The 19,206-nt window shown below is 33.4% G+C and overlaps 1 protein-coding gene across 1 annotated transcript in view; it reads left to right on the forward strand.

Annotated features, from left to right (window-relative positions):
• The window catches only part of LOC113494916 (substance-K receptor-like), a 41,676-nt gene that overhangs the window by 20,559 nt on the left and 1,911 nt on the right, over positions 1–19,206 (forward strand). The window contains exons 4-8 of the mRNA XM_026873436.1: positions 3,383–3,531; positions 11,110–11,231; positions 11,743–11,837; positions 12,373–12,498; positions 17,346–17,446. Coding sequence (XP_026729237.1) covers positions 3,383–3,531; positions 11,110–11,231; positions 11,743–11,837; positions 12,373–12,498; positions 17,346–17,446 — 593 coding nt within the window. The remainder of the gene's footprint in view (positions 1–3,382; positions 3,532–11,109; positions 11,232–11,742; positions 11,838–12,372; positions 12,499–17,345; positions 17,447–19,206) is intronic.

The raw sequence follows: 19,206 nt of genomic DNA on the forward strand, positions 1-19,206 counted from the left end.
AGAAAAAAATATTTTCATAATAACTTGAAAAATAAAACTCAGCCGTTGAGTTTTTAAATTAATATTATATTGATTATGACCGTAAAGGTTTTACATAAGTCAGACAGTAAGTAATTGTATACTAACATTTTCTCGCCGTCGACTGCTCGATACGTAATCAGCTTTCATACTTTGAACAAACTTAAATTAGTTCTAAGGTTTACAGATCTAATACATTTTCAATATTTAAACTAAACATTGTTGCAGCCTTGTTTTACCAGTTACTATTACAATTTGCCTTGTATATTTCTAGCCAGGATAATATAAATTCCATATGAAAATCAATAAGCCTCAAAAGCAATACTTTCTTTTTGTAGCAGTGTGTAGCACTATCCTACAACACCTGACAACATTCTTTATAAAACATACATTACCTTAAACTCAACCCCATTTTTCAACCGTTATTCCAAACCATTTTACGCTACATTAAACCAATGTGTTTTACGTTCCACCACAAAGAGTAGGCAGATTCTCCAACGCTCAAGTGGTCTACTAAACCCTTGAAGTATGGCAGTGATAGCAATATTTTATCTGCACAAGATTCATCAAGATAATACCGCGTTAAGAATATCAGAAAATTAGTGTCTAGGCCAGTCTAGGGTGACTTTCATTATGTTTTATTTGGTATAGTATTTTCGGAGAGTTCGTTTAAGATCAAGTGTTAATTTGACAATGTGAGACAATAACTCCCTTTGAGGATGACAGAATTTATTTATTAAAAACTTATTTCACATCAAAAGTATTTTTTGGTTTATGTAAAATACGTATATCTCACTTCTACAACGTAACAACATAACAACGTAATTTATTACATTTTTTTGAAGGCTTAATGCGAACTAGACTACAAAATTAAAAGCAAATATTGGATGCTAAGAAAAGCTTCTCTCTGTAATTATCTTTTTATCTGCTCTGTCTGTGAATGAAGAAATAAGGTTTTCCAATACAAAAGCCAATTTACTTTTATACAATAGTAAAATTTACATACAATCCAATCTCATAGCCTGGCCTAATGCCCAACGTTCTTTGGTTGGCTAATAGCTAACATGGTTTAGTGTTTCAGCCGAACCGTGCCAACACAGTTATCAATACCTTTCGGCACATAATACCCGGACCTCATACCTACATATATAGGTAGATTCGTAGGTATATGTAATGATAGGTGTGGATGTAATCTTATGCAGGCGGGATGACACCCTGAGCCTCTGTCTTAGAAGCAAGTGCTTAAAATTGTATATTGCAATTTGGAAAATGCACGTGTCTTGGTGAATCGAGGCACGTGCCACCCATATCCGTATTACACTATATAATATGTATGTATACTGTGGGGTAATTACCTGCATAGTGATGAAATGGTGAACAAGTAGTGGGTACTAGTAGTTGTGTGAAGGTACTTGATTTTTAAAAATAATTCATTTGGAAAGTATAGTTTGTTTTATACGTTTCGAAATTTTTTCATTTATTTATTCTGTTATAGTAGCCATTATTGTTGCCTGAATTGTTATATTTTCGTATGAAAGTTGCAGTTTTTATTGTTGCCTCCGAATTCACAGATAAAAAAGCAGACGAACAAAATCGTCATATATTCAAAATTATGCACATCACGTAAACCAGACGGATTGTCCCAGACAGCCAAATGTTTTCTTAGTGTTGTTGTTTTCAGCAAGAAAATAAGGAGAAGTTTTCTTAAAAACCTTGATAAAATTTTACAACCCACGTTTGTTATCTAAACCGCTAATGGTGCAGACAAAGTGGGACCGATAACTAAATATTTGCTTCATAACGTCTGCTGCAGATAATTGTGTTGTAAAGTTGGTAGCAAAGGCAACAAACGACAAAGAAACTATAACTTCGAACTTGTACTTTGAACTGGATGAAACTTTACTAGTTCATAATAATATCAACTTCTTAGAAATCTTGTTGATAAAACCTTTTTAAATGACTCTCATTAAGTAAACTTAACAGATCATAATAATATATCCAGACAAAGGTTTTTATGAAATGTTTTGAATTCTTTTTTCATATTAATTGTAACTGTGTTTTCATCGTCGTCATTATAAAAATATATAGAAAAAACAATATAAAGATCGACGAAGTATACTTAAATAACAATGTATGTAGTAAACCAGTCTAACGCATGTACCTAAGTCTTGTCCGATTACCTAAAAGTAATACGAAAAACGCTACGGAGACATGACGAAGTACTTTTTAATGTGTCATCCCAAAACCGGTATCATCTGCAACATTTATTTCAGATATGTCTACCAGATCAGAATATATTGCTCTATGATTAAATAAACTTAATATTTTTTTTATAATCTCGGCCTAATCTTTGTGGACGTCTTGCTAGGTAAACGGATGAAAGGGATTTTATCGGACTTTTGGGGGCAAAAATAGAAACACACTTTACAATACTGCTCCATTCTAGCTAGAAACTAGAATCGTTTAATCTAATCTTAACCTCGTGGAGTCATTGTACGTCTTTAGAATTTTTTGTTTGACTGCACAACTTTTTCGATCTTAGGTTAAGATGCGCTTGATGCATTAGCTAGATAGTCTGACAACCAGTCTTACTAAGGGATATCGTGTTGCTGTGGCAACTGGGTTGTGGAGGTCAGTCGCTCCTTTCAAAACACGATTACTCAGATGTATCCAGTTGAACTAGAAGCCGATCTCAACATAGATGGGAAATGATAGGCTGATGATGTTACCAGTAGTCACTCAAAATACCAGCTTTGCTTAGTTTAAGACTAGGTACTATGCGACAACAGTAGAAAAAAGTTTCGGAAATATTATTTGTTTATCCAAAAATCTGTTCCAGATGTGTTTCACTAAACAATAACATGAAATTATAACGAAACGTAAACGAAATGACCGCTACAAGGCAATAGCTGACAGTAACTGATTACCCGATCTCGGAAAGCTAAATACTTAAACCGAGCCGCCTCCACAATGCCCCTCCAAGTTATAATCCATTTCGTTTCATTATCACTTATCGGATCAAATCACTTTCTCGAAATTTTACTTAATAAAATTAGTCAGAGAATATTTTTTGCTAATAAAACAAGAGAAAGACATAAAATAAGGTGTTTTACGTCTTTCTCTCTATGTTTTAAGTCCGAAAGCGATGTGCATAAAATATTAACTCGTGCTGCTGAATATAAAAGAAAATATGAAATAACGGGAAAACCGGATGAACTAATCATACAACCTTTCATAAAAAAACAAACATGTTGGTATTACGAAAAACCAAAAATAAACTGTCAGAATTTTTGCGAAGCGAATGAATATTAATTTATATGAATATGTATCATGTGATGTTGATATGATAAATCTTTGTTGACAGTTCCAAGCCGCGTTGCTACAGCGATGGCTGCTGCCACACTTCATGTGTGCCTTCTGTCCCTTTGTGCAAGCGCTGAGCGTGAATGTCAGCGTGTTTACGCTGACCGCCATCGCAGTCGACCGGCATCGGGCTATCATTACGCCACTCAGGTATTATGAATCACATTTTTGAACTCCTGTAAAATGTTAAGCCGTGTCTTAACTAAGAGTATATTCAACTGTTGAATATAACAAACACGCCCCTCTAGCCTAGCGTTAATACAAAACGTTCCAATCTATGGAGAAGACAGGACAGCGGCACGTGACTTATCGAAACGAAATGTTATTTCCATAGATTTGAGCGCTATTTATTGACGTAAAAGATTATTGGAAGGCTCACTTTGATCCCCATACGTGAACTAGTCGGTGTTTTCGGTACCTGTCTTCCAACGGACCGTGTTAGTTTGGTAACGGCCATATTTGCAATCACACACTGACATCACACCGGTATTAGGAAAACTCAATATTCAGCGTCGAACATAATGGCAAACTGCGGACGAAAAGTTTAAAATGTTTGTTGTTTTGACATCCAGTGGAATGAGCACAAAAACGTGATCTTCATTACAAAACCCTTTTACGATTATCCATACAAACGTCCAATAATTATAATTTACGGCTGGAAACATCATTTATCATGCCATTAAGTTTGAAAGTTTTCTTTGTAACCCAAGCTCACAAATTCTTAGTCTGAACTATCCCAAAACAACAAGAACTAAAGTATTAGGTGCTTGCCTACTTCTTTGGGTATATCAAAAATCGTTTAGCTGGTGTGCCAAAAAGGATCGTCTTTTTATGTAACAATACATCTGTCTTATTGTAAGTAATCCTCTTTTCTTGCCAAGCTGTGGTTATAAAGAAATTCTAAGTGGACTGGAGTGTTGGGATTAAGTAACTTGACCGCTTTCGTGTGTAGGTTGTCAATCGGACGTTGTAGTTTAAACAAAACAACGATACAAAAAAACTTATTAACAAAATAAATGAAAAAGAAAACTGAATAACAAGATGAAAAATCTTTTTGTTGATCAGACAGTGTGAATTCAAATATCAATAAAAATATATTATTGAAGGTATATAAAAATAGAAGTAGACCCTTCGATCTCCGATTACAATAACATAAACTTACGAATAAACGAGGTATGAGGACTGAAAAAACTTATTCCTAAAAAAGAACCGGTCAAGTGAGAGTCGATTTTACTATACTGAGGGTTCTGTACAGATAACATAAAGACGCAAAAAGTGTCGCCTATCAAATGATTATTTATAACAAACATTTCACGTGGAAATTTTCGATTGGTTTATGAGATAAATGTTAGACGGATTGAGGGCCAGACTGATACAGAGGACAGCTTTAGTAATAGGTGTCCGTTTTTACTTTTTGGTTACGAAACTCTAAAAGTAATATACGTATGATTATCTATTACAAGTACTTTGAAAGTTATATTTGGCATGTTTTTGTAATACTCCTGATTCTAATTCTTGGTACGAGCCGGTACGAGCAAAGTTGAGTCTATAACATATACACATTGGAAACCCACAAATATTAGAGGTTGTATATAGGCTTACTTATTTCGGATTTGGAATGAAGCTCATTACGTCATTATCTTTTAGAAATTGACTCGGTTTACCGATGTTAGGGACCGATAATCACATTTTTATCCTCCTAAAAAATAGGATTTTACTGAAATTTATTTTCCAGATGATTATTCTTTGTTGTATTTATTTCTTTGAAGTGAATTTGGATGTATAATTCTAGATTTTATTTTTAATAAACAAATGTATTTCAAATCGGATTTTTAGCTTTGAACAAAAAGAAAATTTAATTCCAAAATATACATAATATATGCCGACGGATTAGCCTTAAAATCAACGCCAAAATCTAAAAATACTGGAATGATAAAGTAAATAAGTTTTGATAAAGTAAGATAAATCTTTGCTCGAATTGATATTTGAACTCTGTACACCTATTTATCCCTATTCTATTTTGGTTTGTGGATGTGTGTTTTACACGTTCATATTACGTTTTGCTTATTCTAGAGGTTTTATTTTATCTTTTATTCAGATTATATGACACTGGCGAAGGTCGTTTCATCAAAATACGAAGTTATGGGGATATTTTCTTTATTCTTGATAGAATTGATAAAAGACTCAGGTTTTTTCAATTCTGTTACTGTTACGAAAAGTCGAAGTAAAATGCATTTTGCCGAAGGCATACTTTTTAAGACATTTTGGATCCCCAGTTACCAGTAAGTTATAAGTTTGGTATGTTAATCATGAATTATTAGAGTTGATATTATGAATGTCGTTATCAGTTACAAGTTTCGTACACCAAAATTAGTGGTTACATAGCTTATAAATTCTTCATACAGAACAAGAAACGGTTTAGTTGGACTGTAAACAACAGTTTTTGTTAAAATGTTACATAATCATCTTTAATTAAGTATATAATTTGATTTTTCACCTTAATCTTTGACTATTCATCTTGGCCCTAAATTAGAGATGTAGGTAATTGATTAGTCTATTCGTTTGGGTAACCTTGATGAATTGAGTTAATTAGTCTGATTTGATCATTGCAGCGTCACCTAAAATAAACCTTCAACATTGAGTTCGTTTAATATATTAGATTGTTCTGTAACTTATATAAAAATCTGACCCGTGCTCTTCATTTTAATTACATTCATCGGGCTTTTCCAATAAAATCTAATAGCAGTTGGGAAATTACTTGCTAGTAATTGTCCACTTAAGATTTTTTTTGGAAAATATAATTTAGACATCATTTAACACTCAAGTTCATCTTAAAGACGACTAAAGCCGCGAGACACAGCTGGTCTGAACATGTAAATCACTTACTAAGTATGACAGTAGCATATGAGTTACAATTGTACTTGCACAACATTGTTGAGAAGTGTTAAGCGGTTATCACACGGTGCCAACTCTCGGAACATGCGGTTGTTGCGGCGCTCCGTAGCTCCCTCGTATCAGTTCCTGCGGTGACTCAGCCCTCTACTTTGAATGGATTTTGTATTTCATAGATCTAATGTGCATAGTACTGAGATATTGTGAGAGAACAGCTGATACAATGGCCGGCTTTGCGTGATAATGTAGTCAGAACTTGCTGTCTCTTAAAATACAGGTGCATACTAGTTTAAGAGGCAGGGTTATATAAACGATAGTATAGTAATTCCTACATTTCTAATATTGTAAACTTGTAACTTTTGTTAGCGAATAAACTATTTATTTAATTTAAACTAAACTAAACTCTGTTGAAGGGGTTTCCTTTGTGTCCTTTTTGTTCCTTTTTAACATTCGAGCTTAACTATGTTTTACAAGCATCTTAAAATAGCTTTTCTATCTTCAAAGTTATTCGATAACATCGTCGTTTTGTGTTCATTCTACAAAATCTATCAGATATATATTTCGTCTACATTTAGGTCATACAATATAGGATTGATGTTTGGGGACAGACGTCTCTCTCGACAATACAATCAGGACGGAGTATATTGTGGCACATGCGGCAATTTTTCGGGCAAATTGCACCAGACGTTCTCTTTTCGAGAAAACGGAGATATTTTTTAAACAATTTTACCCTACTCGAACCATGTTCTCTTAATATATTATGTATAACATGAGTTCCACGAAAATGATCTCTATACGGCTTGTATATGCATAATACGCTTACGTTACTTGCACTTGGCCACAATTTTCTTTTGAAGTATTTTATTATTCAGTTGCGGGTTTTTGTGAAGAAATTTGGGAAATAATATTCTTTATACGATTTACTCCTTGTCTGCGTATTATTTGCTTATAATATCGTGCAAATATAATTAGCACTCTATTGTTTACCGTCTTCATAACGAGTGCCCACGTCAAGAACACGCATAAAAATACAATGTAGTCATTTTGCAAACAGTATGACATCCTCTTATATAGGTAAATGTGTTTACAGATTATCAGAATATTAGCAACTTGGAATAACAAGGACTTGGAACAGGGCCGAAATTAGACGCTCGAGAATTTGTTGTTCCAATATATCGCTTGCAACACGAAATAGGACGAAGAAAAAATATTTTTTAACAAAATAAGTCACCTACCAAATTTATATTGCTTTATCTCGATATTTTTCTTTCAACTCTCAAGCAATCAAGGTTCGTAAGATACAACCTGGTGACATATAGACAGACACACGGAAAGGCAGCGGAGACTCAGTAAGAGGATTCCGTTCTTCCATTTGGGTACGGAACCCTAAAATTGAGCCTTAATCAAAGCTTAGCTATGAGCTATTTCTTGTCTATAATTTTTATTCTTAAACCTTTTGTTGTTCCTCCGCTGATATAGCGAAATCGCTTTGCTTAAAAGAGAGCTGGAATTTCATAAATATTTATTTATAATGCAGAGCTTTAAGCGAGGTATTGTAGATATTTTTAATAAACCAATTAAATAAATTTTATGAAGAGGAAATTGAATTGACGGACTAGATATTACATTTACCCAAATGTTCTCAAATATTAAATGTTAACAGCTACCACAATTTCGTCAAATAACTTGATAAAAGTTTTATTGGTGGCGTGATTACAATCTTTTTTTCCCCGTAGGAACAAATTGAATCTCACCGCCTCATAATTACGTCAACTGAAACCCGGAAAACTAAAAGATATCTATTTATAAAACGGGTCCCTGAAGATTGGAGTTTTGTGATAAGTAGTTGAGCGTTATATCTTCCCTGGAGACAATGAAACCATAATTATGGAGCTATTTCTGAAGTATCATAATCTCATATTGAATGTATAGTTTTATGAAGATATTTATTTTACGAGTTGAGAACTTCGTAATTCCAACTCTCATGAGCCTAAATACTTGTATAAAAATGTGTTTCGATGTATCTTAACCGCGAGGTCACTTTATTTTACAAGAAATATTTACTTTTCCACGTACCAATAGATCACTTATACCTACCGCATTGTAAAATTACGTTGTGTCTATTTGTCGGCCAAACCGCGGGTAATAGCTAATCTGTGAATATAGTACAATAATACAATATAACTTCATGCCCCACAGGATTCCTTCATGTATTAGTTTCAAGCAAACAAAGCTCAAAGTTAGGTCACATCCGACGCCGTTCTAAGACTGGAGGTCTACCACCATCTCATCGGCTCATTTAGATGAGGCGAGAAATAATGTGGGAGTAAGATACATTGCTGGCGACGATATGTCACTTGTGATATCAAGTTGCACGACTTCGCAATGTATTTAAAATCGAACAATGTTTCTCGTCTCGTTTAAATAAGTCTTTCACGGGTAGCCTGTCGACTGCCTCTTCCACAACTGCAACAGCCTTTTGTTGTAGGTGATTTAAGAGGTGGAAGTAGACCCCTGGGTGTCTATTCTAAGTTCATTAGTTTAAGTAATTTAGTTTATTGGATAGTCGACAGTCTGACGTTGTACTAAAGTTTTGTTGATGAAAGCACTGCAATGTGTTCACTAATTTGCCTAAAAATAACACACTTGGTTTCAGCAATTAAGTAAATAAATAACTATCAGCGTTCCTATGAAATCATTAATACTACTTATACCTTTTTCCAAGTGGTTTCCATTCATTCTGATTTCAGAATACTACAGGTAGATTTTGTACAAACGTGGTATTCCGTATTTTACATACGTTCTACCTGCCCTCCCTGAAGTGTGAAATTTTGTGAGTGTCCGCCTACACGCCAACCTCATTAAATGCGGCTTACCATTTGCGATCGATTGATAAATGAGAATGAATCTTATGTAGGCGAATTTAAAGTTATTTTTAGACTGGTTGTTTTCTTTCGAGATCACAGAAAGCTATCAAATACTATATTGTATACATTGATTGTTTACAATTCAGATGTGTTAGCGCTACTTGTGCCTATCAAATACCACGAAATTTTGTGTTTGTTTAGCACATACAGTTACACTCCGTACGGACCGAATAATTGATGAACAATATTGAATATCTGCCATTACTGATCTTTTTTAATTTTATCAATTTCAAAGAATTTTTGCGGTTGAAATATGATTTTGAGTAATCACACGAATATAAATTTAAGCCATTTTTTTGTATCATGTTGTGATTCAAAAAGTGTAGGCGGCACCATGAATGTAATGTGAAGTAATCAGTTATACGTAACGACCCACGACCTTGTCTCACTACGACGAAATTAGATTTTACCGTCTTTTGGAGCTAAAGATTAAATGATACGGACGTAATACATTAATACCTGGATATACTTACTAACGTGACTGTTACTAAGTAGATACACTGAACTACATATTCTTTTTAAAAAACTTTTAGTTTTGCATCAAAGAATTTTAAACGAACATTTCATTGTCCCAATAAAATTCGTAACTTATTAGTTTTGTAAATGTACTCAATCACAACAACTGTTTCAAATACGAAACTAAAAATAAAAAGGATTACTAGTCAATAATCGTGATGTAATCAAGCTTTTAATATTGAAAACCACATGCAGATTTTTTTTCGTGTAATTAATTTACCAAACTTCAACAAGCTATTTTGGTAAAAACTCTCGTGAAAAAAGAGAGCTATTGCCAAGAGTCATTTATACTGCAACTAAATAGCTACGTAAGCCTATCCAGCTAAATTTACAAAGGCTTAACAAATCAAAATCTAGTTGGTAAATAGATAACATGCAATAAACTGAAAAGCAAAAGTTTTTATAAAGAGGATGAACGATTTACCGTTTCTCAAAGCAAAAAATCAGCTTATGTCCGTACTGTACAAAGATCTCTGTTTGTTTTGATGTATATTTGACCTGAATGTTTGTTTGGTGTCTGGGAGTTTGGGCTAACGAGATTAAGTCTGTAAACGCATTCACGTCATGCGAATACATATGAAAGAGCAAGAGCAAAGAATCGTTTGAAATATAAGACTTTTCTTTTAGTTTTTTTGTAGTCGTTAGTGACTTTATAAGGATGTTTTCGTCTGATATCAAATCCCAGGTTTACTACGTATCTTTTTAATTTTGTTTTCAACCTACTTTGAAAAGAAGGAGGTTTTAATTTTTTCTGAATTTTTTCATGTTTGTTACTCCATAACTTTGGATCGGGTTTGACCGATTTTCTTGTTTATTTTTCATTTATCGTCCAGTTGTAGTTTTCATTAAAAGACAATTACATATTTTTAGCTCTTATAAACATAATCTAAACCTCATAATTTAGTTCAAATATCGCAAATATTCATGCAAAATTAGGTCGTCTAATGTACTACAGTATTCAAGTAATTTTGGGTAGCTCTTGGTTTACATGAAGAAATTATCACATAATTAAGGAGTCCGGTTAACAACGGTCTGTGGTCAGTGGGGTTGAATCTACGGAGAATATTCTATGTTGGAGTCTATTACGAGGCTTATATCCACCACTAAATGTTAACATGCTATTACTGCCACAAATTGTCTGAGCGTAACGTACTAAGCGTTAAGCTTTAGACAATGGGATTTTCTGTTATTGCTAATGAGACAATATTTTCGGTCGGGCTCATTCACTTTGCTCATAAAGGATCTCGAAGGTTTCTCGGAAACTCTTTATTGACTATTCGTTATACGGGTTTTATCAGTAATTCGAGTGCATTTATTGAGTTTTTGTTATGCGACCCTTAGAATCGTAGTGTCCGTTTTATTACACCGAATGAAAATAGACGTTTTGTTTCAGCGCCCACACTTCTAAACGTATTGCCAAAGTAATAATCGTGGTGATATGGTTCCTGGCTCTATCTTTAGCAGCTCCCATGGCGATGTCTTGGGAGGTTATCTTAGAAGACGAATTGGACCCAGGTATGTGCTTAAAACTTTACACTATGACACGATACAAAAATATATTGTACTTTGTAAACAATAAAGTAACTTTTTGTTTGTCACATCACGTAAGAAGTTTAAAATTGTTTTGAGAGCGTGTTTAATTTTTCTACCGAGATTGTTAGAAAGTTGAACACAAGCTGACACGATCGTTGTATGAAACTTTGATCACAATGATTGTACAAAGTTATCTCTTTTGAAAAAGTAAATGAAGTATCCGCTGCAGTGGAAATGATCAATAATTAAAATTGAAATTAATTTATTTTGGACAAAAATGATCCATATTTTGTGTGGTCCTAAAAATAACACAAATGCAGAGTTATATTCGTGAAAAAAAATTAGAATATATAAAAAAATAAAGTACATTTTCCATATTACAACTGAAAAACGTAGTCTAAGCATAAATAGATATTAAATGATGAAAATTGTTCACTGTAACTCCAGTTAATACGTGGTTCCCAGAAATTATAATCATTTTGTTTCTTTGCAGTTACAAAAATATTTTACAAAAAACCATTTTGTGCACCGAATGAGTTTGGTTCACATTCACTGGCTATTTACAGACTACTGTTGTACATATTCCAGGTAAGTTCCATTAATTATTTCAATACCATTGTTCATATATTTCGTATTTGCATAGGTGAGGCTAAATTAAAATAACGTTTATATGGAACTAAATCATTGCGGGCATAATTATGGACGCTCACGAAATTAGGTACTACACTGCAAATACCAAATAAACATATTCTATGAATCAAAATAATACAATTTACAAAGCATTCACACCAAATTTATGTAGCGAAATGTGAATTCCGAAAATAAAAACAACAAAAATGTTTGCAGTTTTGAAACAATCACAAATTATAAGAAAATTGTGAAAGATATTTCAAAAGAAAGAGGTTTCGAGAGTCAACAGAGTTAGAAATTTTCAGTTAGATAAATTATTTTTAAAATGAATCAATAGCTGAAAATGTATATCAGAAATCAATTTTCAATCGTATCTAATCACAAACAGGAAACCAAAAATAAATTAGAGGCAATCGGAAGCAACATTGGAGGCCAAAATTGATTAAATTCTCATCAATCTTCGTGAATCAAGTCCTGTTTACTTTCCTTGTAGTATGTGATCCCGTTGTTCGTGATAACGTTTGCGTACGCTCACATGGCGATGAAGTTGTGGGGAGCGCGTGCCCCGGGCAACGCACAGGAAACACGTGACGCCAACCACATGAGGAACAAGAAGAAGGTAACTAGAGTAAACAATACGAAAACATTGCAAAAACGTGACGCTTTAACGTAAATGTATGCATATCGTGTTCTATATTTAATACATTGCAAAAATTAGATACGCAAGGTAAGGAATAGTGAGAACAAAGCTAATTAATTTTATAAAGCATAATTATAAAAAGGAGTGTTGAAGTTAAGTTTCATTCCAAAGAAATCGTATTGGATAAGTTAATTAGGTTACGTTACATTAGGTACCTATTAAAATTAATAAACGGAAACACTAGTTTTGAAAAAAATATCATTGTATCTATATCTATGGATAGTTGCTGTACCTACTTAAAAACTATTAATTACTCTTAATAACTGGTGTTCATAATCTAAAATGCTAATATTCAACAGTAGCTTTTTTGTTTTTTTGGAAAACTGACTCGTCCATTTTTCATCATCTATCACATCTTGCTATCTATCCAATCATCATCATCCACAGCCTTTATCCTCCTACTGCTGGGTATAGGCCTCTCCTTTCTCATGCCAATTTCTACGGGCCTGTGCTAGCCTCATCCAGACCTTTATAATGTCATCGACCCATCTTGCTCCCTCTATCCAAAAACCACCCAATAATAGGGAATAATACCTACAATAATAGAATCTAAACTGTTACCATTTATCGCACATAAATTTAATTTGAGCCCAATTAGATAACGTTATTTAAGTGCATTACTGTTAAATTCTAAATCGGCTATTAATTTTAATTAATTCGTAGTAAATTGGCTACGTAACATCGCATTTCAATGGCCATTGGATCTTACTGTGAGTTATGTATGTCAACCATTTGGTGTTGAATGTTACGTAGAATTGACCGTCTATTGCATGAAGAGACGGAAGAATTATCTCCAAATATCTATTACTGGCATTTATAGAAATAATTCTAAAACCTAGGTATTTCAATCATGAATAACCAAAAAATTCAAGATCGCGCCTCCTTGAGTCGTGATAAATAAGGAATGACAATATTCCGAAATCCGGTTCAATGTCATATTTCATTCTATAGTTATAAAATACACGAAAAACAAACTTAATCAGACGAAAAGCAAATATTTAATATTTGGTATTTCTATTTACATATCTATTTCCTAGCAAGAAGAGAATCAATACTACCTACATCCATCTACTGACTACACATCGATAACCATTGTTAGGAAATAGTGACAAACAGCGAAGAATAAACAGTAGGTAACCCATTTTCCTGATTTGAATTTTACGACTTTGTAGGTCGGTGGCTCGAATTTTATGGCCTTAATTTGTAGTTCCGTAAAATATAAATTCAATTACTTCGTTGATCCCATTTCTTTTGAAAAGTAGATTATTTTCGTGGAAAGAAACTTGTCTAATAATAATAAATAAATAATAAATGCGGACAACATCACATACATTGTTCTGAACCCAAAGTAAGTTGCGAAAGCGCTTGTGTTATGGAATTCAGATACAACGAAGGTACCACAAACACCCAGACCCGAGATAATGTAGAAATTTGAATTTTTACATTGACCTGACCGGGGATCGAACCCGGGACCTCAGAGCTGGCGACACCTTGAAACCGGTACGTACGCCAGTCGACCACGGAGGTCGTCTAAAACACATTAAGCCGTATTTTCGCTACGATTACGGATGATGCGGCATAAATTATTACGTAGAAAAGATCTGGTTTAGACCAAAACCTAGTTCTCATTATAGTGTTAAATTCGGGTTACATGATCCGTCTGAGTTAGCCTCTCGTGTATAAAGGCAGTATTAGATATATACATGAAAAGCCGATCCATCATCACTATTCTAACGATGCTTTGGGCTCCGGTCGCGGTGTGTCGAAAGCCAAAATAAGATGTTGCATATACCAACTAGAATAGCCTTCTATTTTCGTTTCACAGATGGTAAACCAATTTAAATCAATCCACTGCGAATTGAATGCACTATAATCTAATGTACATACACGTGTTTGACTAGCATCCGGAAGGTAGATAAGATTTTGTTGTACTAACGTGATAGCTTTGTACTCGTGGCAGAAACGCAAGGCAACGTAGTCATAGACAAATAGTATAAACTTAACATGATGATACCAGCCTATTTTTGACACCCCAGGTATATTCCTCAATCCTCATAGAAGGGTTGAAGTAAAATCCTTTATGAATCTGGATGGTAGAAAAATATTCTTATGATCTGAAAACGTCGGCCTAGATAATATTAGTTTTCTTTAAAAAATCTGCAAAAGAAATTCGCTTAGCAACTGACCAAATATCACATTGAGGTTTACCGGATTATTAACTTTTTATTACTTGGCATCATAACACTGGTCTACATATCAACTTGCTACTTATTTATATTTGATGTTTTAATTATATTACGCAGTAAAACAAAATTCGATAACAGAGTTTATGTTATTTGTAAAAACTGCAATTTTTTTAATCCTGTTTCTATCTTGTACTGTGCAATTCAAAAACACATAGAAACACAAATATACGTAGATTTAAAATAAATCAACACACAAGGGATTTGATAACCGTTTAAGACAGCTTAATATAATTCTGTACCTCAGAGGTAACTCCATTTACCTTCAATGTCACATAATGTTGTGTGCCTCTGAGGCACAGAATTATACTAGGCAAAACTATAGCGACAAAATTATCAATCTGAGAATGAAGCTTTCAAAAACCTATGAAAAGGAAGGTCTAAAATCATCGACTTTCGCTTCATCATCATCATCATCATCGTCTTCATCGGGGCATATGCCTTCCTAATTCCAAGCCATCGAGATCTTCGCATCCAGCTCCTGCCAGCCATCTTTTACTTATCTACTGAGTTCTTAGAAGTCCTTTTGATACTTAGAAATATGTTGCAATGAACAAAATGCGGGACCTATGTGCTTTAAAAAGCTGAATTTTCCAGGAAACAAATATTTCAAAAACCAACAGTTTTATTAGCAGTTAAACAATTGTAGTTATTTTTATTTTGCGGTTGCATTGTTACATTGAGCAACTCATGAAACAAATTTAATTTTGGACATTTAACAATTCGCGGAATCTCTTAATTTGATAATAAATTTTACAACACAATAAGCGTACAATAACAATTAAAAAAGTAAAAAAACAGACAAGACAATAGACAATGTTATGGTAAAAAGTGGTTTTAAGACAAAAGCAATCATTATATGGCCAATGACGAAGAAAAATTAATGAACATTCGGGATCTTAGATGTTACTGTGGTATTCCTTAGTGAACTAAGTTAGACAACTTACCATTACTTACATTGGAACTTAGAGAAGTAAAGTTTTTAGCCTTTAGTAATCATAAGACCAGGGGTCCTTTTTTTGGTAAGGCGGCGCATCCTCATGGACACCCGCTACTTCGGGGGAGAGAACGGGTAGTGTCAGACTCTTACTGACTAAACCTGAACCGCCGCGCTACGTCACCCACGTTTTTATGTCAGTGTATGGCAATGTGTTGTTATCCTTTATACATCATCTTTGGGAGGCTTACCACAGCTTGTTTCAAGTAAAAGTTTCAGTTGTGGAAGAGAAACAGTGCATACTCAAACAGTCGTGACGTCATTGAGCACGGTACTCACATTCATACAGAGACGCATCATCTAAGACAACATCAAAATCTACGTTATTCGCTATCTAATACCTTAACTGTTTATTATTCCAATAAATACAGAATAAATGGATTTCAAACAACGGCTGCAGATAGTGCAAATCATATCAATGGAATACTTAAAGTCTAATCGATCGAATTTATGATAATCGATTCCTAAAATTCTATTTCGATTTCACTAGAACTGAACTGTGAAACGAAGTTAAAAATAATTAGTATTGGACAGGTGAACATGATTTGTATTTAGCAATAATTTAGCGTTCACGTGTATCATCAATCAATTAGTTTTCAAAATAATAACATGAAGTATTTTTAAAGACCTTTAATTTATTTCCCTTCTATAGTTTCCATAATTCCTATTTTTGAATTAATCGTATCATTTTGAATGCATCTAATGATCTCAAAAAGCATCAAAACAATCACCAATAGACTTTTTCATCTATATTAGCTTTAGTCGCAATCGCCTAAAGTCCTAAAATTAGGATCTACTATAACCGTTCCCCGTTCTGATTCCCTTAATCACTTCTGTTCTATAACAATTTTATTTGTATAACGATAGGTAAAGGTCAGTAGAACATTGAGTTCCGGAAGTTGGATAAATAGCTTCTCGACAGCTTTCTAAGTATTATTAGACTCCGTTAGAGACGTTTGAAACAGCTTGCACAGTTGTATAGTACCCGCTTTGAAATAGCCATTTCTCAATAGCCACTAAACCAACTTAATGGAGAAATAAGTCAGTTCTGAAACTGTATCAGCATTAGCCTATAAACTTTAAACTGCAAAACGTAAAGCAAAGCAAAATTAAATTGTGACGATAGGGTTTTTTAGACAAATAGTCTAAAAAAATAGTATAAAATTGTATGTATTAAGAATCACTGCTGTAATTCCATGGTGTACAATAAAGAATATTCTAATCTAATCTAAGTCCGTCAGTTTACTCATAAATATGAGATACGTTTTTTCATGTTATAAAATCAATAAAAATTATAAAATGAACCTATGAAAGTTGGGGGCTAATTTTGAAACATTTTTATATACGCGATGTAATAAAAAATACTTGTCCCATATTTTTATTGTTTTATCTGAAGGACTAATAAGTTTTTTTAAGTCAAATCTATTACTTGTCCGTCATTATCAATCTTCATACAATCGATCGCATTTAATTCACCTTTCCATCTCTATCCGCGTTCTCTTTGTAATATATCAATCCTTTTACAGGTGATCAAAATGCTCGTCTTGGTTGTGGTTCTCTTCGCTTTGTGTTGGCTACCTCTACAAAGCTACTTGCTACTGCAATCTTTCTTCCCATCAATAAATGAGTAAGTAAATCAATATTTCTGACCTTACGTATTCGGTGCAATTTGCGGAATATATCTGATTTTGCTGTTTTCTAATACCGCAGTTGTAAAACAAAATGTAAACATAAGTTTAACTGTTAACTTGCACATACTGGCTACATACATATTTGAAGGGGCCTATCGGGCCTCTTCAAATAAAACTTGCAGTTGAGGAAAAGAGATATCAGTTTAAGCCGTATGGTGCCCCATCTCTCTTCCTCGACTTACTAAAATTTAGGATATTATATAAATACAATTCAACATATTCGTTATTTATAATTCAATGTTACTCAATCTGAAATTGATAATACTTTGAATGATCATTCTCTTTTTTTATTCCATTATCATAAGAGCGTACTTTAGCCACCTCAAATATTTCTTTATCATTATTTCTTGTCATTGTGAGATGATCGATGAGTCAAGTTGGTAGCATAAAAGCTAATCAAATGACTTTATATAAATAATGCAATATTGCACTTATTGTATAGTATCATGAGTATAACTATATAATTAAAAATATATTTTATAAAAAGGGGTTTTCCTTGACAAATAATGAAGGCAACAGCAGTATTCAAAACATTCAGCCTAGATTGCCTGACAATGACCTTAAATAGGCCACTTCTACTGTAGGATTAAACAAGATACTTATCAGTCCATTTCTTATAATAAATAAGAAATAGCAAACTTTTAAAGGATTACAACTGTTATACTTCTTAGTTTGTCGAAATCCGATTAGTCCTTGAAAGTCTTCTGGACTACATTGCAGACTGTCTTTGTATTGAAACAATAAATCACAAACATTTATCCCATTGGGCACCGAAACCAATCGTAAAAGAAACATAACTTTTGTTTAGCACTAGATAAGATTGGCAACTTATATTGGAACGATTTTTTTCCCAATCGACTTGCTTGTTTAGTAACTTTGAATCAGTCAATTGCTGATTCTTCCATAGTATAATAAGTTCTTCAGAGTCTTCAGAGGATCCTCGAGAACTCCAGTATATCAGGATCATAAATATTAATATTTTACCTACTACTAGCGCACTTATAATAACCTCGAAGAGTTAATAAACTGTCAGCGTCATACAATCAAAATAATTTTCATTAAATCAATCTAACAATTAGTTTATTAATACGATTACCAATCCGGATATGAAAATCCCGGTACGAATAAACATAAAACACGTTCAATGAATTCCGAAAGAGAAGGTTCTATTTTTATTGGACTTTCCGTTTTCAAGGGAGATACACCGGCGAAATCTTTCCACTACTTTCCACTTGATAAAGGCGCCATTTTTTTGGAATTCGGTTTCACGCATGATCGTAAGTACCGTTGGGCACCCTAGTGTGCAATTTCGTGAAATCGGTGATAAATTATCGAACTTCCTGACAGTTTATGACATTTGGGGGAACTGTGAAAACTATGTACGTGTAATAATTAAACTGTACATAATTTCAACTAATGTATTGCACAAAACATGATACGTAAATTCCAAAACCTCCATCTAAATTACCCTATTATGACTGGTCTAACTGATGACTAGAATTCCTATATTCTACTTTTTTAAGACGTGCCTCAAAATCAATTAATATAATTATATCATTCCTTCAAGATCAAGTATCATTTAAACTTGAACTACTCATAAATGTTAAGATAAATATAGATATATTACATAGATATATCAATTCAACCAAACCAAAGCCAAACAAATTGCAAACCAATATTGTTTATTTTTATTTAC

The sequence above is a fragment of the Trichoplusia ni genome, chromosome 6 (assembly GCF_003590095.1).
Source record: "Trichoplusia ni isolate ovarian cell line Hi5 chromosome 6, tn1, whole genome shotgun sequence".
NCBI classification, from domain to species: domain Eukaryota; kingdom Metazoa; phylum Arthropoda; class Insecta; order Lepidoptera; family Noctuidae; genus Trichoplusia; species Trichoplusia ni.